The 24,832-nt window shown below is 36.9% G+C and overlaps 2 protein-coding genes across 3 annotated transcripts in view; one reads left to right on the top strand and one right to left on the bottom strand.

The window, feature by feature from the left end:
• LOC143228423 (uncharacterized) overlaps window positions 1-5,876 on the bottom strand; it is an 84,987-nt gene extending 79,111 nt beyond the window's left edge. The window contains exon 1 of the mRNA XM_076459685.1: window positions 5,506-5,876. Coding sequence (XP_076315800.1) covers window positions 5,506-5,876 — 371 coding nt within the window. The remainder of the gene's footprint in view (window positions 1-5,505) is intronic.
• Window positions 1-24,523, top strand: part of LOC143229937 (uncharacterized) — a 34,427-nt gene extending 9,904 nt beyond the window's left edge. For both annotated transcript variants that reach the window (XM_076462814.1, XM_076462813.1), the window contains one exon: window positions 20,951-24,523. In XM_076462814.1, the coding sequence (XP_076318929.1) occupies window positions 21,156-24,350 (3,195 nt within the window). In that variant the 5' untranslated portion in view covers window positions 20,951-21,155 and the 3' untranslated portion in view covers window positions 24,351-24,523. The remainder of the gene's footprint in view (window positions 1-20,950) is intronic.
• Window positions 24,524-24,832: the final 309 nt, after the last annotated feature.

The raw sequence follows: 24,832 nt of genomic DNA, 5'->3' as shown, positions 1-24,832 counted from the left end.
TCGGTGTGTCCCCCGAGTGGAGTTGAACCCCTTAATTTAGTATTTTGCATACGAAGACTGACTTTTCTTTTTAAGTTAGGCTGTTTTCATTAACAATTGCCGACGTGTGGTCTAGATAGGAAAACAAGATTGTCTTGTGATATGTTAATAGAAGTAACAATATCTCAATTATTATAAGTTTTAAAATTAGCACAGTATAGTCCCAAACTATTATCAGTTAACTGGAGAACTGATAGTAAGTACGACAAAAAGACTGATAAATTATCTTCATCGTGTCTCTTCAAGACTATATTAACTACGTTACAGCATTATACATATCGTGTGTATTGTTTGTTTTAATTCTATCAATGTTCTGGACGTATTGCTAAAAGATTAACACAATTATCTTTGCTGAAACCCTAGTTACTTCCGGAACAGTTTCAGCGTATGTAATGATTTAAAACTAATTTTATATAAGAGAGAATTTCGTGTTGTTTCATTTTGTATGCTCTTAACACTTACTAGAAGATGACGTGTACATGACGTCATTTAGATATCATATAATGGCCCTTTAAAGATGCAGGTGTAACGAAAATATAATAACAGTTCCCGTTCTTTCAACAACCTCCTAGTCCATCAAAACATTCGACAACGTGTCTGAAAAATATGTCGCCCTTCGACAGGAACAAGTTTGTTTTTGAATTTCGCGCAAAGCTACTCGAGGGCTATCTGTGCTAGCCGTCCCTAATTTAGCAGTGTAAGACTAGAGGGAAAGCAGCTAGTCATCACCACCTACCGCCAACTCTTGGGCTACTCTTTTACCAACAAATAGTGGGATTGACCGTCACTTTTTAACACCCTCACAGCTGAAAGGGCGAGCGTGTTTGGTGCGAAGGGGATTCGAACCTGTGACCCTCTGATTACGAGTTCGAACGCCTTAACCCACCTAGCCATGCCCGGTCTAAGGACAAGAATAACCCTGTGTTAAAGAAATTTACCAACCATCACTACTAAGGCAGTCTATATTCCGATTTGATAACAGTCATTATAGTCCGTCAACAAAGTGGACTAACATTGTTTAGTTTTCTTGCATTGTTCGATACAGTACTTTTAACTTGTTATAATAACATAATACAGTTGGCATTAAATATTAACTGACAACAAATAAACCCAGGGGCTCCTCTTGATTCATAGTTCATAGGAAACTTTCGTTTGTAACTCAACTCATGTAGGTTGTATGATGTAGTTGGTTACTCGTTCATGGGAAAGACTACAGTCTGTAGTATCTACCACTATTGTTTTACGATGACAGGCGTTCAACGTCTTCATTACAATACAGGTTCATACCTTCTCTGTAAATACGTGTGAAATTATATTTAATTAATTTCGAAGTAATTTAAACAGCTGTATTGTTATAAATAACAATCCAGTAATTCATATTTTAATTTTCTAAGAAGAAATTAAAAATCCAATGTTTGATTCGAGTTTGTGCTAAACGAATTTTGTTGAAACGATGAAAATCTTTTCACCAAAAATTTCGGTTAAAAATCATGTAAAACAATTTCAACTTGTCAAGACCAACACGACATTATTACATAGCTTTAAAATCTGTGTTTTCTGTGAAACGTTTATTTAGTTATTTTAAGTTTAATTAGATAAATGTGAAGTCGGTTTGAACCAAAATTCAATGTGTTTGATTATAGTAGTTTTTAATTTCTGAAGAATTGTCTCCCGGAGGACCGGCGATGAGTTAACGGACTTATAACGATAAAATCTTCAGTTCGATTTCCATTGGTGATATACGAGTATGTACATGTGTATGTTTTATTGTAGAAAAGCCACACCGGTCTATCTGCGGAGTTCAACGAGGGGAATCGAATCCTTCATTTTAGCGTTGTAAATCCGTAGCCTTATCCGCTGTACCACTGGTAATAGAGCATTGATAGTCCATCGTGTAGCTTAGTGTTAAAAACAAACAAGCGGAACAAATACCTACGCCTTTTTTCATATATTTATGTCTCTGTCCTGGCTGTATATAAATATTTCCAGTTTGAACCTTGTGTGTTACAATATGGTTTATAGGAGGGTCTTGCAGACCGTCTACCGTCTAAGAGCCAATTGTCCTTAATTTGAGACTCATACTCTAAAGTAGAGGAAAAGCACTCATCTAAGACTTTAGGTCTACACTCGTCTGACCGTATAATACGATTGTCACCCTTACAACACACAAAGGGTCAACTACGTTTGTTCTCTATTTTTACGCGGTTACGGTAATCGTACTTGGACTCGTCTCTTCACACTCAGATTCGTCTCTTCACACTCAGATGTGCTAATCACTCGGACACACCATATTACAATCAAACAAAGTGATTACTAACTTAGTGTCTGGCAATTAGCAGATTAAAATGTTGATATCACAATCAGCCCATGGACTACTCTTAATCAACTCATTGCCACAATTATAATACCATGATGTTAAACAGAACGACCAGAGGAGCTCTTCGCTACAAATATACTTTTCAAAAAAGGAAACGCAAAAGGCAAAATATGAGACAAATTGTTAACAAGTTTATTCCGGGTAGTTCTGTATGACACGTGTGAAACTTTGCACATTCACTGCTGAACATCCAAAGTCTGCAAATGCGAAGTCCACGCTCACTAGTTGAAGTTTACCGTCACTCAATGTCAATAACGATTATGCCCCCCCGTGAGCATCAATAACTTCTTGGCATCTCCTGCCCATGGAAGCGATGAGATGACGAATCACATCCTGTGGAATGGCTGTCCGCTCAGCCTGGAAAGCTGCTGCAAGCTGAGGTAGAGTCTGCGGTTGAGGTTGTCGCCGTCGCAGACGTAGGTCCAACTCGTCCCAAAGATGTTCGATGGGGTTTAAATCTGGTGATCTGGAGAACCAGGGAAGAACGTTGATGTTGTGGTGTCTCAAGAAGACAGTGGTGAGTCGGGCTGTGTGAGGACGGGTGTTGTCATGTTGAAAAACGTCGTTGACGTTCACCATGATGGGTTGCACATGGGGCCTAAGAATCTCGTAGACGGTTGCGTACGGTCTGATCGGAAATTCTACGCAGTTGAGGCAGTAGACGTCGCAGTGGTGGTCCTATCCCGAAGGTGACGTAACCGGATGTTGCGATCTTGTGCGGGCGTGGTTACACGAGGTCTGCCAGATCGTGGACGGTCATGAGTTGATCCATGTTGTTGATGACGATTCCATAGCCTTGTGATGGTGCTTGGGTGGACATTCACAGCTCTGGCAACATCTGATCGAGATTCTCCTGCTTCCAAGCGACCAATGGCGTTATTGCGTTGTGCTTGAGTCAGTCTTGGCGTAACTGTATTGCATGTCGGTGGCTTAACACTGAGCTATGGAAACCGAGAACCCGTCACTTTTATAGCGATTTTGCACATGTTGCACTTGCAGAACATGCAGATCTCTCAAACAAATTTATTGGACACGCATGCGTTTTGGCGAAAAATCCGATGATTTCCTCCGTTTTCAAAGTGCACAACTTTTATTGTCATTTTGGTCTGACAATCAGTGCCTTAACACGTGTAACATCACATACTCTGAGCTTGTAACGTTATTACATATATTTCTATTTAAAATAACAAAAATATTCCTTTTGCGTTTCTTATTTTGAAGAGTATATGTTCTTCTTTAACACCGAGTTTAAACGTTCACTCCAACTACTTGGAGTACAAACTACCTATATTGAGTATAAGAAATCAGTGACTGCGTATTTTGAGTACAGGTGGTCACGATACTCACTACTCACTCTTCGTGTTTGAGACACTGCGTATTTTGAGTACAGGTGGTCACGATACTCACTACTCTCTCTTCGTGTTTGAGACACTGCGTATTTTGAGTACAAGTGATCACGATACTTACTACTCACTCTTCGTGTTTGAGACACTGCGTATTTTGAGTACAGGTGGTCACGATACTCACTACTCTCTCTTCGTGTTTGAGACACTGCGTATTTTGAGTACAGGTGGTCACGATACTCACTACTCTCTCTTCGTGTTTGAGACACTGCGTATTTTGAGTACAAGTGATCACGATACTTACTACTCACTCTTCGTGTTTGAGACACTGCGTATTTTGAGTACAGGTGGTCACGATACTCACTACTCTCTCTTCGTGTTTGAGACACTGCGTATTTTGAGTACAAGTGATCACGATACTTACTACTCAGTCTTCGTGTTTGAGACACTGCGTATTTTGAGTACAGGTGGTCACGATACTCACTACTCTCTCTTCGTGTTTGAGACACTGCGTATTTTGAGTACAGGTGGTCACGATACTCACTACTCTCTCTTCGTGTTTGAGACACTGCGTATTTTGAGTACAAGTGATCACGATACTCACTACTCTCTCTTCGTGTTTGAGACACTGCGTATTTTGAGTACAGGTGGTCACGATACTTACTACTCACTCTTCGTGTTTGAGACGATCACTTTTCGAATTTCGAGCACAAATGAATCAGTTCTTAAACATTTGAAAATTTTATCTAACAATGCTTTCTAATTACAGTGGAAATATAAACATTTCGAAAAGTATTTAGAAATATTTAGTGTATTACGAAGCATGTTCACGATTCTAGATACATATAGTTTTTCACTGCAGTGTCTGTTTCTCAGATACTAGTTGGTTCTGAGTGGCACTATCCGAGCATGATATTTGTTTCCCAGGTACGGACTGGTTGGTTCAGAGTGGCTCCATCCGAGCATGATATTTGTTTCCCAGGTACGGACTGGTTGGTTCAGAGTGGCTCCATCCGAGCATGATATTTGTTTCCCAGGTACGGACTGGTTGGTTCAGAGTGGCTCCATCCGAGCATGATATTTGTTTCCCAGGTACGGACTGGTTGGTTCAGAGTGGCTCCATCCGAGCATGATATTTGTTTCCCAGGTACGGACTGGTTGGTTCAGAGTGGCTCCATCCGAGTATGATATTTGTTTCCCAGGTACGGACTGGTTGGTTCAGAGTGGCTCCATCCGAGTATGATAATTGTTTCCCAGGTACGGACTGGTTGGTTCAGAGTGGATCCATCCGAGCATAATGTCTGTTAACTTTAATGTTAAATGACATCTATATAGTTAACGTGATATGTCTTTGTATAGTTGTATAAACTGCTTCATGATAGGTTGTGAACATAACCAGGTGTTTTTGAGGAGCTGTTCCTTTGACCATGCCCAACTAAGAAACGTCATGAATTCGCTCAACCGCTTCCTGTGCATCAGAATAGAAATTAATACAAATACTCATTATTAGTAGTATTATTTAATAATCTAATCTACTCATTTCAATATAATAATTTGTACAATCACAGTTATTATATATGATGTTTATAATAGCAATGACTGTCTGGAGGTAGGTATCATCAGTAGGTGTTTCTTTACGTGTACAGACTGTTTGGTTACAAGATACGAAAGTATAGCTGTAACAAATAGATACTAACAAGTACTGTTGTAGTTAAATAAAGTACCAACGATGAGATTAAAACTCACAATAATTTTTCCATTTCTTGTTGGGGTGCGCCATCTGTCAGACCATATCCACACACTGATGTCAACTCACAATAATTTTTTTCCATTTCTTGTTCGAGTGCACCATCTGTCAGACCATATCCACACACTGATGTCAACTCACAATAATTTTTTTCCATTTCTTGTTCGAGTGCACCATCTGTCAGACCATATCCACACACTAATGTCAACTCACAATAATTTTTTTCCATTTCTTGTTCGAGTGCACCATCTGTCAGACCATATCCACACACTAATGTCAACTCACAATAATTTTTCCATTTCTTGTTGGGTGCGCCATCTGTCAGTCCACATCCACACACTGATGTCAACTCACAATAATTTTTTTCCATTTCTTGTTAGAGTGCGCCATCTGTCAGACCAAATCCACACACTGATGTCAACTCACAATAATTTTTTCCATTTCTTGTTCGAGTGCACCATCTGTCAGACCATATCCACACACTGATGTCAACTCACAATAATTTTTTCCATTTCTTGTTGGGGTGCGCCATCTGTCAGTCCACATCCACACACTGATGTCAACTCACAATAATTTTTTCCATTTCTTGTTCGAGTGCACCATCTGTCAGACCATATCCACACACTGATGTCAACTCACAATAATTTTTCCATTTCTTGTTGGGATGCGCCATCTGTCAGTCCATATCCTCACACTGATGTCAAACACGCCAGCAACTAAGGAGAATCAGCCAAGAGTTTTGAGTTGAGTGCCTGAATCTTCAATGTTTCAACTGCTACTGCCTTTCACTATCAGTTGTGTGAATGTAGTTGTGTGAAAATGATGCAAATAGTTGTATCTTTTAATCAATGTTTTTGTAATAATGAAAGACAGAAACGAATTATTACATCAAGAGATAGTTATAGGTAACTTATTAAAAACGAAGATCTTCCACTGAATGACCAGGTTCAGAAAACGTCGAAGCAAATAACCTCATCCTGAAAACGTTACGCTCAATTTCACATGACCCCATGTGAAGGCATAAACAATCGACTACTACTAGGAAAAGTCATAACCAATGTCACATCCGGTAAAGATGTACTTGGCTGCATCTAGACAAAGGAAACAGCAAGTCGAGCATTTAAGACGAAACTAAAAGTGACAAGTTGTATTTCTTTGAGTCTTCTTACTTAAAAGTCAGACATCTTCCTTATTTTCACATGGGGCTGGCATTGTGCCAAAGTTGACTGTGCTATTGAAATACATGCGAAGAGGAAAGTGAACTAAAACTACATAAAACTCATATTCGTTTACAAGAAGTTTTACTTCAAGTTTTTGTATTTCATTTTATGATAAGGGTTAGTGTTATAGAAGTTTGGTCGGTACATCTTCGGTCAGACCAAGAATGGTTTCTGACGTTTAGGTTAAGTGTCAAGTTATATGTAGATACTAAAATTACATTTATCCGCATAAGTTTCAAGAATGTTGTTTCAATTAATTAATATTTTATGATGTAATTCTAACATTCTTTCATATTGGGCTTACACGATTACTAATAAATAAACATGAAAATAAAATACGTTAAAAATAGCTACATTTGTTAATTAACTTAGAGAATTCAAAAAACAACAGTAGTCCAGTCTGAAGGCTTATAATATCGAAAATCGATTTTCTATATTGTGGGAGGGGAAGTGTTATGGGCTATTACTGACGTAATGAATGGGGAGGTTAACCACTAATTTGCTTTAAATATGTGTCTTCAACTGTATTTGAATTTAATCTTTGTCACTATAGTAACAACAATTTTACTGTTATTCGTTTACAAAAAACTTGAAGACATTTTATTAGATACAAGAATTTCTGAATTTGTGAAGATACGCATCTTGGTTACATCAAAATAATCACTGGTTATAGAATATGTTTTTGTAAAATAATGAAGTGAAAAGATAATGTTTTTCATCTCATCATCTTGTTTCTTTATTAATCCATCTCACCATCTTGTTTCTTTATTAATCCATCTCACCATCTTGTTTCTTTATTAATCCATCTCACCATCTTGTTTCTTTATTAATCCATCCCACCATCTTGTTTCTTTATTAATCCATCTCACCATCTTGTTTCTTTATTAATCCATCTCATCATCTTGTTTCTTTATTAATCCATCTCATCATCTTGTTTCTTTATTAATCCATCCCACCATCTTGTTTCTTTATTAATCCATCTCACCATCTTGTTTCTTTATTAATCCACCTTCATAGAGGGCTATAACCAAAAATACATCAAATGTACATATTACGAAAATTACTTCACGTATATGTATAGTTCAAAAAGACAATTATAAGTTCTTAATTACATGGTCGTTACTGAGCAGATCACAGTAGCGCCATCTTTCGTGAGCTTCATAATTGGTCTCCTGCCTATTTATTATCGTGAAACATAACAATAATGAATATTCAAGGGTTTTAAATTACAACGCATTTATTGGATATAAATTCATAACTAGTATTAAGTAAAATTAGGGTGGAGTGTCAGTGGAACATTTGGTTTTGTCTACTTTATCAGTGGAACATTTGGTTTTGTCTACTTTATCAGTGGAACATTTGGTTTTGTCTACTTTGTCAGTGGAACATTTGGTTTTGTCTACTTTATCAGTGGAACATTTGGTTTTGTCTACTTTATCAGTGCAACATTTGGTTTTGTCTACTTTGTCAGTGGAACATTTGGTTTTGTCTACTTTAAAATATTTATGGAATTGAAAATACACCACAGGAGTTAGAAAAGTGTATTAAAACTTTTACAAGCAGCTTCCTCCTTAAATGATAGAAATTGTTATAATCAATCTGGATTAATGTCACAAGTGGGGTACCTCAGGGCCTAGTCTTAAGACCATTGCTCTTTTTTATTTACATCATTGACATGGATGAAAGAATGGTCAATAAATTACTTAAATTTACAGATGATGTAAATGTATCGAGTGTTGCTATATGTGAAGAGGATGCTGCTGATTTACAAAAGGATTTAAATCATTCAGTGAGTTGGCAAATAAATGGTAGATAGGTTTTAATTATAATAAATGGAAGATAATGTGTGTGAGATATAATTTGGATGGGAATAGTCTTAACAGTGTCATTACAGAAAGGGGTCTTGCTGTAAATGGATGATGAGTGTCCAAAGCCATCCAAGCAGTATACTGGTTCTGTAAATGGATGCTGAGTGAGTAAAGGCATCCAAACAGTATAATGGTTCTGTAAATGGATGATGAGTGTCCAAAGCCATCCAAGCAGTATACTGGTGCTGTAAATGGATGATGAGTGTCCAAAGCCATCCAAGCAGTATACTGGTGCTGTAAATGGATGATGAGTGTCTAAAGCCATCCAAGCAGTATACTGGTGCTGTAAATGGATGATGAGTGTCTAAAGCCATCCGAGCAGTATACTGGTGCTGTAAATGGATGATGAGTGTCCAAAGCCATCCAAGCAGTATACCAGTGCTGTAAATGGATGATGAGTGTCTAAAGCCATCCAAGCAGTATACTGGTGCTGTAAATGGATGATGAGTGTCCAAAGCCATCCAAGCAGTATACTGGTGCTGTAAATGGATGATGAGTGTCTAAAGCCATCCAAGCAGTATACTGGTGCTGTAAATGGATGATGAGTGTCCAAAGCCATCCAAGCAGTATACTGGTGCTGTAAATGGATGATGAGTGTCTAAAGCCATCCAAGCAGTATACTGGTGCTGTAAATGGATGATGAGTGTCCAAAGCCATCCAAGCAGTATACTGGTGCTGTAAATGGATGATGAGTGTCCAAAGCCATCCAAGCAGTATACTGGTGCTGTAAATGGATGATGAGTGTCCAAAGCCATCCAAGCAGTATACTGGTGCTGTAAATGGATGATGAGTGTCCAAAGCCATCCAAGCAGTATACTGGTGCTGTAAATGGATGATGAGTGTCCAAAGCCATCCAAGCAGTATACTGGTGCTGTAAATGGATGATGAGTGTCCAAAGCCATCCAAGCAGTATACTGGTGCTGTAAATGGATGATGAGTGTCCAAAGCCATCCAAGCCTGTAAATGGATGATGAGTGTCCAAAGCCATCCAAGCAGTATACTGGTGCTGTAAATGGATGATGAGTGGATGTATATGATGATGTGTCCAAAGCCATCCAAGCAGTATACTGGTGCTGTAAATGGATGATGAGTGTCCAAAGCCATCCAAGCAGTATACTGGTGCTGTAAATGGATGATGAGTGTCTAAAGCCATCCAAGCAGTATACTGGTGCTGTAAATGGATGATGAGTGTCCAAAGCCATCCAAGCAGTATACCGGTGCTGTAAATGGATGATGAGTGTCTAAAGCCATCCAAACAGTATACTGGTGCTGTAAATGGATGATGAGTGTCCAAAGCCATCCAAGCAGTATACTGGTGCTGTAAATGGATGATGAGTGTCCAAAGCCATCCAAGCAGTATACTGGTGCTGTAAATGGATGATGAGTGTCCAAAGCCATCCAAGCAGTATACTGGTGCTGTAAATGGATGATGAGTGTCCAAAGCCATCCAAGCAGTATACTGGTGCTGTAAATGGATGATGAGTGTCTAAAGCCATCCAAGCAGTATACTGGTGCTGTAAATGGATGATGAGTGTCTAAAGCCATCCAAGCAGTATACTGGTGCTGTAAATGGATGATGAGTGTCCAAAGCCATCCAAGCAGTATGCCGGTGCTGTAAATGGATGATGAGTGTCTAAAGCCATCCAAGCAGTATACTGGTGCTGTAAATGGATGATGAGTGTCCAAAGCCATCCAAGCAGTATGCCGGTGCTGTAAATGGATGATGAGTGTCTAAAGCCATCCAAGCAGTATGCCGGTGCTGTAAATGGATGATGAGTGTCTAAAGCCATCCAAGCAGTATACTGGTGCTGTAAATGGATGATGAGTGTCCAAAGCCATCCAATCAGTATACTGGTGCTGTAAATGGATGATGAGTGTCTAAAGCCATCCAAGCAGTATACTGGTGCTGTAAATGGATGATGAGTGTCCAAAGCCATCCAAGCAGTATACTGGTGCTGTAAATGGATGATGAGTGTCCAAAGCCATCCAAGCAGTATACTGGTGCTAGTGGTATGGCAAATATGATTTTGGGGTATATCTATAGAACTAGTGAATACAAGTCTAGAGAGGTTGTAAGCTCATTGTAAGGTTACTGGTTGTAATAGTATATTTAGTCTTGGGCTCCTTACCTTTGGAAAAGCATTGAATTCTTTGGAAGGGTTTAGAAAAGACCTTCTAGAATGTTTCTAGGGATGGAGAGGTTGTCGTATAAGTAGATTTTGAAATCTCTCGTATTGTTTTCTTTTAAGATTGTAAATGGAAATGATAGTGTTAATGCATCATATATATTTCATATTTAAGAGTGAGAATAGTAGAACTAGTGGATACAAATATAAAGTTTGGTAAGGTAGGAATAATCTTTAGCTGAAACAGTTTGGTAGGGTAGGAATAATCTTCAGCTAAAACAGTTTTCTTTTTCTAACAGGGTGGTTGGTCTTTATAATGGGTTGCCTTGGATATTATGAGCAACAGTCAATTTAAGAGAAAGCTTCATAGCTATATGAATGATAAGAGATGGTTTTAATACTTTTTAAAATTTATTCATTAATAATTTTAGTGCGGTCCAGCAGGTCCATTGTTGTTCTCAAGCATTACGTTCTGTCATAATAACCTTAGTTGTAGTCTTACTATGTGAAACACATTACAGAGTGTGTAAAATTAGGGTATCACTTAAACATTTAAGTGATACGAGATATTTATTGATAACAGAGTCAATAACATTATTTGTTTAAGAACTAGCTATAGCTGTTAACCAGACAATATACTATATATGTATATTATTAGCTGATGGACTAGATGTAGCTGTAGATGAGACAGTATGTTTTATATGACATCTAATTATTCTAGTAATCTCCAAAAGCTTTTTGTTTGTAAACAGGATTCATCAGAAGTACAGACACCATATCCAAGCTGTAGACAAAATATAATTAGATTTAGTTTTGTAGACAGGAAAGATAAATAATAAATAATTTACTTAAAAGATAAAAACACAGAAAACAAATATCCAGTACTGAGAAACAAATCATGGAGTGAGTCATTGAATAATGTGCCCTGGGTTTTTTTGACGTACTGGTTAACAAAAGACTCAAATTACGTTGGGGTTTCACTATTTATCTTGTTTAACCTCAAACTTGACAGCTTCACAACCTTAAAGAAAAAGAGAAAGAGGTAAAGGACTATGTGAAACCTACATCTACAGCCAGAAGTAGCAAGACACTTAACCCACATGTACAGCCAGAAGTAGCAAGACACTTAACCCACATCTTCAGCCAGAAGTAGCAAGATACTTAACCCACATGTACAGCCAGAAATAGCAAGACACTTAACCCACATCTTCAGCCAGAAGTAGCAAGATACTTAACCCACATCTTCAGCCAGAAGTAGCAAGACACTTAACCCACATCTTCAGCCAGAAGTAGCAAGACATTTAACCCACATGTACAGTCAGAAGTAGCAAGACACTTAACCCACATGTACAGTCAGAAGTAGCAAGACACTTAACCCACATGTACAGCCAGAAGTAGCAAGACACTTAACCCACATGTACAGCCAGAAGTAGCAAGACACTTAACCCACATGTACAGCCAGAAGTAGCAAGACACTTAACCCACATCATCAGCCAGAAGTTGCAAGACAGTTAATCCACATGTACAGCCAGAAGTAGTAAGACACTTAACCCACATGTGCAGCCAGAAGTAGCAAGACACTTAACCCACATCTTCAGCCAGAAGTAGCAAGATACTTAACCCACATGTACGGTCAGAAGTAGCAAGACACTTAACCCACATGTACAGTCAGAAGTAGCAAGACACTTAACCCACATGTACAGCCAGAAGTAGCAAGACACTTAACCCACATGTACAGCCAGAAGTAGCAAGACACTTAATCCACATGTACAGTCAGAAATAGCAAGACACTTAACCCACATCTTCAGCCAGAAGTAGCAAGACACTTAACCCACATCTTCTGCCAGAAGTAGCAAGACACTTAACCCACATGTACAGTCAGAAGTAGCAAGACACTTAACCCACATGTACAGCAAGAAGTAGCAAGACACTTAACCCACATCATCAGCCAGAAGTAGCAAGACACTTAACCCGCATGTACAGCCAGAAGTAGCAAGACACTTAACTTACATGTACAGCCAGAAATAGCAAGACACTTAACCCACATCTACAGCCAGAAGTAGCAAGACACTTAATAATAATTATAGTACTTTTTATTAATAAGACAGAAAATCTGCCTTTGAAGTTTTCATTCCAGCTCTCAGTATGAGGTTTGGACATTAATACCAAACATTTTAAGGTATTACTACACTAAATCGTTAGTACAGTCCCCATGTTCCACACTACCATCTGGATCTTCATTGGTTCTAAACAGATTTATACAGTTGCAAGTCTTATACAAAGAATGTGATACAACTACATCAGTGCACCTTTGTATGATATAAAAACTGTCCAAATAAGCAATTCTAAATATTTATTCTCCCACCAATAAACTTTATAAATTATTTTTATTGTACACGTATCATACTTTTGTTTACATTATTATTTCCAAATTTTTGTAAATAATTTGTATATTTATTTTAAAATCATATGTAATCAAGGTTTTTTCATTAAAACCATCAAAAACGAACTTTTGTAATAGTACATATTAAAAACTGTAGTTCACACAAAGTTTACAATACCAAAGAAACTGTTAATTTATAAATCCTTATACAGCATGTGCTGGAAATTGAAAATGTTGGTAAAGAAAAGTCCATATATTTGAAAAAAGAAATAACTTATTTTATTGTAAGTATTAATATAATTATGAACTGTTTTATATATAAATCAATAAACTATCCTATTAACAAATGGATAACTAAAGATACAGCTGTAAATAATCTAAAGGAACAATGTGTTTGGATTGTATCTGCTAATTATGTTTCATTTAAATTTTCTGGAGTTTTTAAAACAGGTTCGTTATTTTTAATTATCCAGCCATCACTCACGCCCCGCTAGTACAGCGGTATGTCTCCGGCTTTACAACGCTAAAATCAGGGGTTCGATTCCCCTAGGTGGGCTGAGCAGATAGCCCACTGTGGCCTTACTATAAGAAAAACACAGAAATCACTTTTGTATATGTGATGTTTATTTCCAAACTTCATATCTGGTGATGGAATGTCTATTTCAAGGACATTTTTCGTCTTACAAATGATTATCTTTCTTACTACTTTGTTTGTTATTTTTTGTGAGCAACCAGCTTCCCACATTGGATTACAGACAGCCAATAAAGAAGTGGAATGTAGTGGGTTTAACACCCACATCTGTTCCTTTTCTCTCTCTATTTTTATAAGCATGTGTGGCTGGCAAAATTGAGGTTAAACCAGATAGGCAGTGTACATTTAACACAGTTTGAGTCTAACTACCACTGGTAATTCCAAAACCAGGGCACATTACGTAATGACCCACCCTATGATTTGTGTCCTGTCATTGTTTTTAAAGTACATCCTTGTATTTATCTATTTGTTTGTTCTTTCTTGTCTACAAAAGTAAGTCTAATTTTACATACATACACACATTATTGTTTGAAGGACTACCTATAGCTAGTTAGACAGTATGCACTATACTATGTATGTATATATATTATCAGGCGAAGGACTAGCTATTGCTTTAGATCAGGTAGTGTATAGATCAAACATTTGGTCTATATAAAATAAATATTTGACCTACATCAAATACATATTTGGTTTGAACAAAATAAACATTTGTTCTATGTAAACACACATCTTATCTGTGTGAAAAAAGATATCACGTAAAAGTATAGAAGTGAAATGCTTGTCATGTTCTGTCTGAAAGTTAAAGTACAGACTGAATGTTCATTTTAATATACTATCTTCAAAAATGTTCTTTAACAAATCTAATCGAATAGTTTAAGAACCCGCGGTGAACATGTTTTATAAGGAGTTAGTTTATGTAGTCAGTTGTAAACTTGTTGACACGTTTGTTTTGTTCCACATCATCACAGTAAATCACTGTTAGACATACGTATCACTCTGTCTCTTTTCCTGAGGGGATTTCTGGAATCTCGCAGAGCCGTGCTTATTAGCAGAATGGTAGGTCAGAAAACACGCGCTTGTCTCTCTCACTACCAACTGATATCACAAGTTTTGGTTTCGTTTTTTTTTTATAGTACATGGTAGACTAATTGATAGTTTCTTGATTATTAATTTGTATGTGTTTCATGTAAATAATAATGGGAGAACGTAACAAGACATAACGTGAGTAATGAAACCACGTTTCTCACCATTTAAATCGAATACACGTGCTACCATAACACTTTCAAAGTCCAGAATGTGGTGTTACCATAACACTTTTCAAGTCCAGAATGTGGTGTAGAACGAATACACGTGTTACCATAACACTTTCCAAGTCCAGAATGTGGTGTAGAACGAATACACGTGTTACCATTACACTTTCCAAGTCCAGAATGTGGTGTTACCATAACACTTTCGAAGTCCAGAATGTGGTGCAGAACGAATACACGTGTTACCATAACACTTTCCAGAATGTGGCGTAGAACGAATACACGTGTTACCATTACACTTTCCAAGTCCAGAATGTGGCGTAGAACGAATACACGTGTTACCATAACACTTTCCAAGTCCAGAATGTGGTGCAGAACGAATACACGTGTTACCATAACACTTTCCAAGTCCAGAATGTGGTGTAAAACGAATACACGTGTTACCATAACACTTTCCAGAATGTGGTGTAAAACGAATACACGTGTTACCATAACACTTTCCAAGTCCAGAATGTGGTGTAGAACGAATATACGTGTTACCGTAACACTTTCCAGAATGTGTTGTAGAACGAATACACGTGTTACCATAACACTTTCCAAGTCCAGAATGTGGTGTAGAACGAATACACGTGTTACCATAACACTTTCCAGAATGTGGTGTAGAATTTAGACAACCAAAACGAATTACTGTTTGCATGAAGATTTTCAATTTTATTGAAAGGAGCACAGAAACACATTTGACTCAATAGAAACACAGAAACACATTTGACGCAATAAAAATAACAGGTTTTTTTGCGGGTCTCCAAGCATACTTGTTAGCTGAGCGTGTGACGTAAGTGAGAATTCACCGTTTTAATGGTTCCTGACAATATCAGTTTGACCAAATTAATCGGATGTATGTCATTTGGTTTTTACAAAATCTCAAGTTGAAATATTAACAGTAGACGTCGCTTTATTCCCAAAAAGGGAATATTGTAGTAAATAAATTGAAAGAACGAAACATTGTGATAAATGGAGTAGGAGAACGTAACATTGTGATAAATGGAGAAGGAGAACGTAACATTGTGGTAAATAAAGTAGAAGAACGAAACATTGTGATAAATGGAGTAGGAGAACGTAACATTGTGATAAATGGAGAAGGAGAACGTAACATTGTGGTAAATAAAGTAGAAGAACGTAACATTGTGATAAATGGAGTAGGAGAACGTAACATTGTGATAAATGGAGAAGGAGAACGTAACATTGTGGTAAATAAAGTAGAAGAACGAAACATTGTGATAAATGGAGTAGGAGAACGTAATATTGTGATAAATGGAGAAGGAGAACGTAACATTGTGGTAAATAAAGTAGGAGAACGTAACATTGTGATAAATGGAGTAGGAGAACGTAATATTGTGATAAATGGAGTAGAAGAACGTAACATTGTGATAAATGGAGAAGGAGAACGTAACATTGTGATAAATGGAGTAGGAGAACGTAATATTGTGGTAAATAAAATGGAAGAACGTATCATTGATTGGAAGAACCTAATATCGTAGTAAAAGAACAGAAGGAACGAAGTCAAACATAGATAAAACCGGTAAGTTATCCTGATGAACTTAAGATAATTGGGTTTAAACCGGTAAGTTATCCTGATGAACTTAAGATAATTGGGTTAAAACCGGTAAGTTATCCTGATGAACTTAAGATAGTTGGGTTAAAACCGGTAAGTTATCCTGATGAACTTAAGATAATTGGGTTTTATTGATTTAAATGGTGAATAAGGTAAATTCTGTCTTCAAACCGTGACCTATCTGGGACATTTAACCTGAAGGAGTTCTCTGTAGAGGAATAATTCATTATCTGGTAACGTTGAGACAAAATGTCTATTTCCTGAGGCATTCCTGTCACATTTCCAACTGCAACGTTCGACCTATAATCTAGTTATGATACACATTATTATAGTTGTTAAAAAACAAGGTATGTAATCTTAGAACCAGACACAGCGACATGAATTAGCGACTTAAACGACTGCAGTTGAAAAACCTGTTATTTACCAGAGATGGACAGACATATTTTTTCATCTTACTTGAAATCAAGAGCTGTTAACAGTTAAAATGTGTTTAAACACCGAAAGTTTGAAAATAATTCCTGACTAGAACGAACAAACTGTCCCAGTTTTATGTGTATTAAAACTTTAGTTGCTTTTTCTAAAACACATGGCTACAACACAATGCACTATCTGCCTATAAAAATCTAGGATTTTAACGGTATAATCCCTCAGACTTACAATTAAGCCATCAAAACTAGGATTTTAACGGTATAATCCCTCAGACTTACAATTAAGCCATCAAAACTAGGATTTTAACAGTATAATCCCTCAGACTTACAATTAAGCCATCAAAACTAGGATTTTAACGGTATAATCCTTCAGACTTACAGTTAAGCCATCAAAACTAGGATTTTAACGGTATAATCCTTCAGACTTACAATTAAGCCATCAAAACTAGGATTTTAACGGTATAATCCCTCAGACTTACAATTAAGCCATCTAAACTAGGATTTTAACGGTATAATCCCTCAGACTTACAATTAAGCCATCAAAACTAGGATTTTAACGGTATAATCCCTCAGACTTACAATTGTGGAGGCGGGAACCTACAAAAATGTTTCATATTATCTTAGTAGATATTTAGTATTTAGATGTACAAAGTGAAGCTCGGCCTAGGGGGCGTCTATATGACTACGAGGTTAAACTGATTAGGGTTACATCTAATCCACAGGACATGATAACCATAAAACACCTTTAGTACAAAAGAAACTTTGAGCCGGATAGTGTGATAAAAATGACAAATTAATTGACTTACCTAGTAAGAGACGTTAGATCTAGGGACGATTTCGAAACCTGGGAATTGTTTGCAAGTATGGCCATTGAGTAGCTTTTCCTAAGGAAATGATAATAAATTTGGACACGAGACAGAAACACAATATTCAACATATTTTTCTTTCATTAAAAAACGTATATGACTTATTTATCTCCATCTCGTCGTACGCTTATCATAATGCTAATCTGTGAACGACCTACACTTTTGTGAACTTTTTCGCTTATCATAATGCTAATCTGTGAACGACTTACACTTTTGTGAACTTTTTCGCTTATCATAATGCTAATCTGTGAACGACCTACACTTTTGTGAACTTTTTCGCTTATCATAATTCTAATCTGTGAACGACCTACACGTTTGTGAACTTTATCGCTTATCGTAATGCTAATCTGTGAACGACCTACACTTTTGTGAACTTTTTCGCTTATCATAATGCTAATCTGTGAACGACTTACACTTTTGTGAACTTTTTCGCTTATCATAATTCTAATCTGTGAACGACCTACACTTTTGTGAACTTTATCGCTTATCATAATTCTAATCTGTGAACGACCTACACTTTTGTGAACTTTTTCGCTTATCATAATGCTAATCTGTGAACGACCTACACTTTTGTGAACTTTTTCGCTTATCATAATTCTAATCTGTGAACGACCTACACGTTTGTGAACTTTTTCGCTTATCGTAATGCTAATCTGTGAACGATTTACACTTTTGTGAACTTTTTCGCTTATCATAATGCTAATCTGTGAACGACCTACACATTTGTGAACTTTTTCACGCAGGTATCAATAGATTCAAAAGTTTCACGATGATGTTACAGCGTCAGAAGATGATTGGAGGCTTATCTTTATGATAATTAATAAATATGTTTACAGAATCCGTGTTGTAAACAGAGAAGAAACTGGGAAGTTATAGAAAACAATTGTACTCCTATCCATAACAACAAATCTTATCCGTTATAGTTTCAAATAACTTTGCTTAATCTTGGTGTTTGTTCTAAAACTAATGTAGGTTTTGTGACTTAACGCAGTGACCAATGCATACTTCCTTAGTCTGTTGCCGAGACTAGAATTGAAATTTTAAACTTGAATGACAATGGAATCTTATGGTCACAGTGGCTAAATTGTTGGGTCACAAGCTGATCAGGTGGTAGGTAGTCAACCAATAGCAGCCAGTGACATAAGGCTAAGTGGCTAAATTGTTGGGTCACAAGCTGATCAGGTAGTAGGTAATCAACCAATAGCAGCCAGTGACATAAGGCTAAGTGGCTAAATTGTTGGGTCACAAGCTGATCAGGTGGAAGGTATTCAACCAATAGCAGCCGGTGACATAAGGCTAAGTGGCTAAATTGTTGGATCACAAGCTGATCAGGTTGAAGGTATTCAACCAATAGCAGCCGGTGACATAAGGCTAAGTGGCCAGATTACAGATTAAACACAAGAGTCAGTGATTTTGAATAAGTGACCAGAGGAAATGAAGCCAACCAACACCACCCACGGACATAAGAGCTGTGGCAATTTTACAATCTACACGAAGTTGAAAGTGTAAAGCGTTATGTCTCAAATTCTGGACTCTGTGATCCACTTCCATACACGCTACACACGTCACGAATATTAGTGACTTGTTTTAGGGTTCTAACTGATTTGACATTAATTTAGTTCATCTTATTAAACCAGTCAAAAACCTCGCTTCGAAAGACTTTTGAAAGCTACAGCATTATTTGAATATAATATAGACTACATGGAAGACAACTAATAAACAGCACCTACCGCTAACCCTTATCTCGTCAAATAATGGGAGTTGACCTTTAATTTTTTGACAAATCAACTTCCTCAAGGTATGGGATATGTTTTTGTGGCAAAGGCATGCGAGAACCATCAGTTCAAAGCCCGGGTTCACACCCGGACCCAACTACGAAATGTTAAACACTGTGAAAACAATATTTGATGCTATAAGAAGCAGTTTCAGACCAGATTGACTTAAACATATAACATGGTATCGTATTAGAGGTCATGTTTTTTATTGTCAATATTACATTCATCAGGAAAAGAAAATGCTACTTAATGGTATTTTACATTAGCGGGTTTTCTTTTGTCACTATAGTTTGGATTTTATGCTCGGGGCCGTTGTCCCATATTGGCTACAACTGTTATGAAGGTTATTTTCGTCAAAACTGCCTCAGGTTTTACATACGTGAACAATCTTGCTACAGATAAATATTTTCGTGATGACGAGAGACCCACAAGAAATAAAATTGTATTCTCAAGGCGACTGGTATGGGTATTAGCACTTTAATTAAAATAAAATACAGAACAACGTTTCGACCTGCTTAGGTCATCTTTAGCATAATCTGAAGATGACCTGAAGAGGTCGAAACGTTGTTTTGTTCTGAATTTTATTTTAATTAAAGATGAATATTTTCCTAGGGAAAAACCTTTATTCTCTCATTATGAAAAGCAGAAAATTCAGCGGGTAGTAAACATATAGGTATTAAACACGTCACAGTTGCACTTTACTTTTTAAACTAAAATATAATTAATTCTATTTAGTTTATACATCACGTAAAAGTCTTCTCAGACAGTTGTATCTCAATTTTTATGGTTTTTCTTCTATAAAGTTATTTTATTTAACGTTTTTATATAATTTAAGAGAGTCGTATCTCAACTTACAAGATTTCTATTTATAGTATGTTTTTATAGAACTATTCTATTTAACATTTATGGTAAGAAATCAACGTCTGATGTTTTAGACTTTTTATTTTCCAAGGCTGTTTTTCTATAATTTTTTAAATAAAGTTTAACGGAATTTGTTTACACACACTTGGGTAAGGAAGCCCATGACGTTAATATAGTAAAGTGGTAAACAACAATATATAAACAGATACAATAGGACTAATTTTCTATTAATATATCGCCCCCGCTAGTACAGCGGTATGTCTTACAACGCTAAAATCAGGGGTTCGATTCCCCTCGGTGGGCTGAGCAGATAGCTCTTCGTGGCTTTGCTATACGAGAAACACACACACTGTTAAAATATCACGTTATTGTGAGTCGTTCTTCATCAACGTGTTATTTTGAAAGTTTTATTTTACGTAAGATAAGAAAGTCATATCTTAAGTCTAAAGCTTTTTCTTTAATATTATTGTTTTAAAAAAGAATAGTTTCTTTAAAGATCTTTATATGAAATTGTCTTTTGTTACAGTTGGACTGAGTCAGTGGATTTTACTCCGAACACCAGACGTTTTCAAAACAAGATATTTTATTTAAAATGTAACAAGAATATCCACCAATCATGAGAAGTTCGACACTTTTCCTGAGGATGGGCAATAATAATAATAATACAGTTACTGTAGTTTCCGTTTTACCTTTTACTTAGTTCATCAAACTGTATAAATTTGTCCAGAAATATGCCTGGCAGCATAACTGATTTTAACTCAAAGGTGCATCGTTCTGACTCAACTCGTTCTGAGACCAGCAGCGATTCCCGAACTTCTGCAAAAAAAGTGAGTTTTAATAACTCTGTTAGGGTTAAGAAATATCCTCGTAGGGCCGAGATTTATGTTAATGGTAAGGTACCTAATGATATCAGCCGTGAGAAGAGATTTTGGTTTAAAGTCTATAAAAATCGACATAACGAAGCACCAAACTTAGAACAAATTTGGAAGCACTATAACTCTTTAAATCCCAATCGTGAGATTTTGCACAATACTTTTGTAAAAGGAAAAGGGAAGTACAATACACCAGCAGACACACAATACACAAAACATGGGTCTGTACAGACAAGTACCAAGATTAAAAACAGAAGTGGAGTTCAGGGAGATTCGATTCAGTGCAGCAATGTTGAGTTTCATCTTCCAGAAGTGAAAACGAACCATGTAAAAGATATCGTGGAAAGGTTTAATGGTGAAGCATTACTCCAATTTGAAAATAAAAATGACCAACTGGAGAGAACAAGAGACTCTGAGATCAAAAACAATGGAACAGTTTTAAAATCCCTTAAAGTTCCAGCACACCAACAAACCAGTGATGAAGACCCTTTTCAAGAAGTTAAACCACCAAGGAACAAAGTCGTTAATGGCGTAAAAGTGATATTTGGAACGACAACTTTGAAACAAAGGGACAAAAATGTGTCAATAGATGCTAAAAACCGTGAAAACTCTAAACAAAATTCTGTAAGTAATCATACCGCGAGTGCAACAGTTTCGGATGAATCCAAAGGACCATTTTCAACAAATTTTTACATATCAAAAGGAAGTGAAGAGGAGAGCTTTTGTGGACGCTCGAAACGAGATTGGTCATCGTCTCTAATATCGTTGAATGAAGGAAACTTTGACCATCAGTCAGAGCCTACGGATGTTACAAACATCAATACGAAACACGTCAATAATACCAAGGATTTGAGAAGACATTCTTTATCCAGTCTTGATTCATTTGTGTCAGAAACTCAATACCGAAATGATAAATTTTTACAGTCCTTGGAAGAAAGAGAAAATGTATTGGAAAATAGGAAAATCAGAAAAATCTACGAAGATGAACAATCTTCTGATAGACGATCAGCCAAGCCTTATGATAATCTCTCCCTTAAGACAGAAAAACCCACAAATTATTATTACCCAAATCAGCAAATTGAACATTGGTTTGACCAAAACCCACCAAAGTTTGTAAAGAAGATAATGAATGATAAAGGCATCCAGTGTGACAAAGCTTCTCTTTTGAAGGTGAGCTCAGCATCAGACAGAAATGAAGATTCACTAAGAATCATACGATCAAAAGATGGATTTGTTTCAGCATCAGACAGAAATGAAGATTCACTAAGAATCATACGATCAAAAGATGGATTTGTTTCAGCATCAGACAGAAATGAAGATTCACTAAGAATCATACGATCAAAAGATGGATTTGTTTCAGCATCAGACAGAAATGAAGATTCACTAAGAATCATACGATCAAAAGATGGATTTGTTTCAGCATCAGACAGAAATGAAGATTCACTAAGAATCATACGATCAAAAGATGGATTTGTTTCAGCATCAGACAGAAATGAAGATTCACTAAGAATCATACGATCAAAAGATGGATTTGTTTCAGCATCAGACAGAAATGAAGATTCACTAAGAATCATACGATCAAAAGATGGATTTGTTTCATCATCAGACAGAAATGAAGATTCACTAAGAATCATACGATCAAAAGATGGGTTTGTTTCAGCATCAGACAGAAATGAAGATTCACTAAGAATCATACGATCAAAAGATGGGTTTGTTTCAGCCTATAGCAATGCTCCAATTCTTCCTGAGAAACAATCAACTTATAAACATAGAAAATACGGACCGGACTTTGGTTCAAGAAATTATGTGAGTAGCGAAGCCATCTTCACTCATATGCAGAAAGGGAAAGAGGAAAGGAAAGACTTGAACGACAAGTTTCCATCAGAAGGTTCCATACATGACACATCTTTTAACAGGTTACATGGTTACAGTACATCACCTTCAGAGGAAAAGTTAAGTAAAGTTAAAACTAAAAGTCATTTGTTTGGTTTCAAATTAAAACCAGGTTTCGATGTTGAAAATGAACACGAAACCTTCCACGCAAAGAACAATCCAAAGAACTGTTGCGATTTAGACTCTGAACTTTACCAAAATAATTCTGATGATAGTCATCATGATATCAGTGACGCTAAAACATCTGACTTGTCAAACGAATCTAGCGACCTCTATCGCAAAAACACTGCTACTCCTTTATCACTATTTCGTGAAACTAACCCTCGTAAGCAAACACTTAAGTATGAAAATGTGTCCTCTCAGGATAATGGACAAAAAAATCGTCATGATTGTGGACGTTTGTGGTCTAGAATGTTAAAAGAAGACTATTGTCACGAGATGGCGCCAAATGATATGCCTTTTCTTACAAGCAGCCATATTAGAAATGACACCAACAGCATCGAGAAGGAAGACTCTTTGAAGGAACGCGCTTTTAAGGATGAAAACGTTCGTGTGATAGGTAATGAACAAGACATCAAGGAAGATGGCTCTTTCTTCAAAGATCGGTCCTGTAACAATCATTCGCAAAATGAATCCAGCTTTGTGCAACGGGATACTTTAAACATCAAAGAAAACCTTGCTGATACTCATCAACCTCACCAGGTGGCACTAATTAAACGTAGCAGCAGTGCGGCCACTGGGAATAAGAAAACAGAACAGAAGGATCGACACTACGGACACACGACAGGATCTTCAGCTGCATCTGGAGTGTCCAGCTCGGACAGTGGCTCAACTAGGCACCATAAGCCATTAGTCATGTACATTCCTGCCATTCGTCAGTACGATAAGAAGGAAAGTGATCTCCTGGCCCCCAGCTGGTCAGTGGTGTCTTCCAAACCTGGTAAGCATCAGAAGCGTGGTCAAAGCAAGACCAAAGAGCATACAGATGATGTTATTTCAGAGAAAACAGTCACCTTAAAATCTTCCAGTACACATCGTAAATTCAAGCCTGTTAACGAAAGTAGAAACAAGAGCGACCTCCAACGGCGACATTCCATGCCAAAGAATAAGTTTAGTTGGTTTAAGTGGAAGGTACAAGTGAAGCCATCACGTGAGCCGTAATTAAATGTAATGAACAGTTATTATTTTACGCTCTGAAGCTGTATTTTTACCAACTTTTTCAAGCGACATATTAAAACTGTCAGCGATCAGTTTGTTTTTACATAGTGAAAAAAGACTTTGTAATTTGACTTAATAGTGTAATGAAAGTAAAACAATAAAACTATTAAACTACACTACAGTAAGTGTGTGAAGTAATATTGTTTACATTGCACCAAGGTCAGTCTTCTCTTTCGAACAGCCCAGCAGTAGCACGGCGCTATATTTGCATACGTACAACGCTGGAAACCGGGTTCTGATACCCGTGGTGTGCAGAGTACGGGTAGCTTATTGTGTAGCTTTGTGCTTAACTTCAAAGAAACAAACGAACTTTCTCGAACATCAGTAATAACATTTGGTCACAACTTCACCTTGCTAGATTCTAAGGTTCTGGATTAATCCTCAAATATGTGACTTATTTTTATACAATAGGTTCCAGATATTGT

The sequence above is a fragment of the Tachypleus tridentatus genome, chromosome 10 (assembly GCF_004210375.1).
Source record: "Tachypleus tridentatus isolate NWPU-2018 chromosome 10, ASM421037v1, whole genome shotgun sequence".
Taxonomy (NCBI): Eukaryota; Metazoa; Arthropoda; class Merostomata; order Xiphosura; family Limulidae; genus Tachypleus; species Tachypleus tridentatus.
The sequence above is the reverse complement of the archived record's forward strand: the minus strand, read 5'-3'. Positions and strand labels throughout refer to the sequence as shown.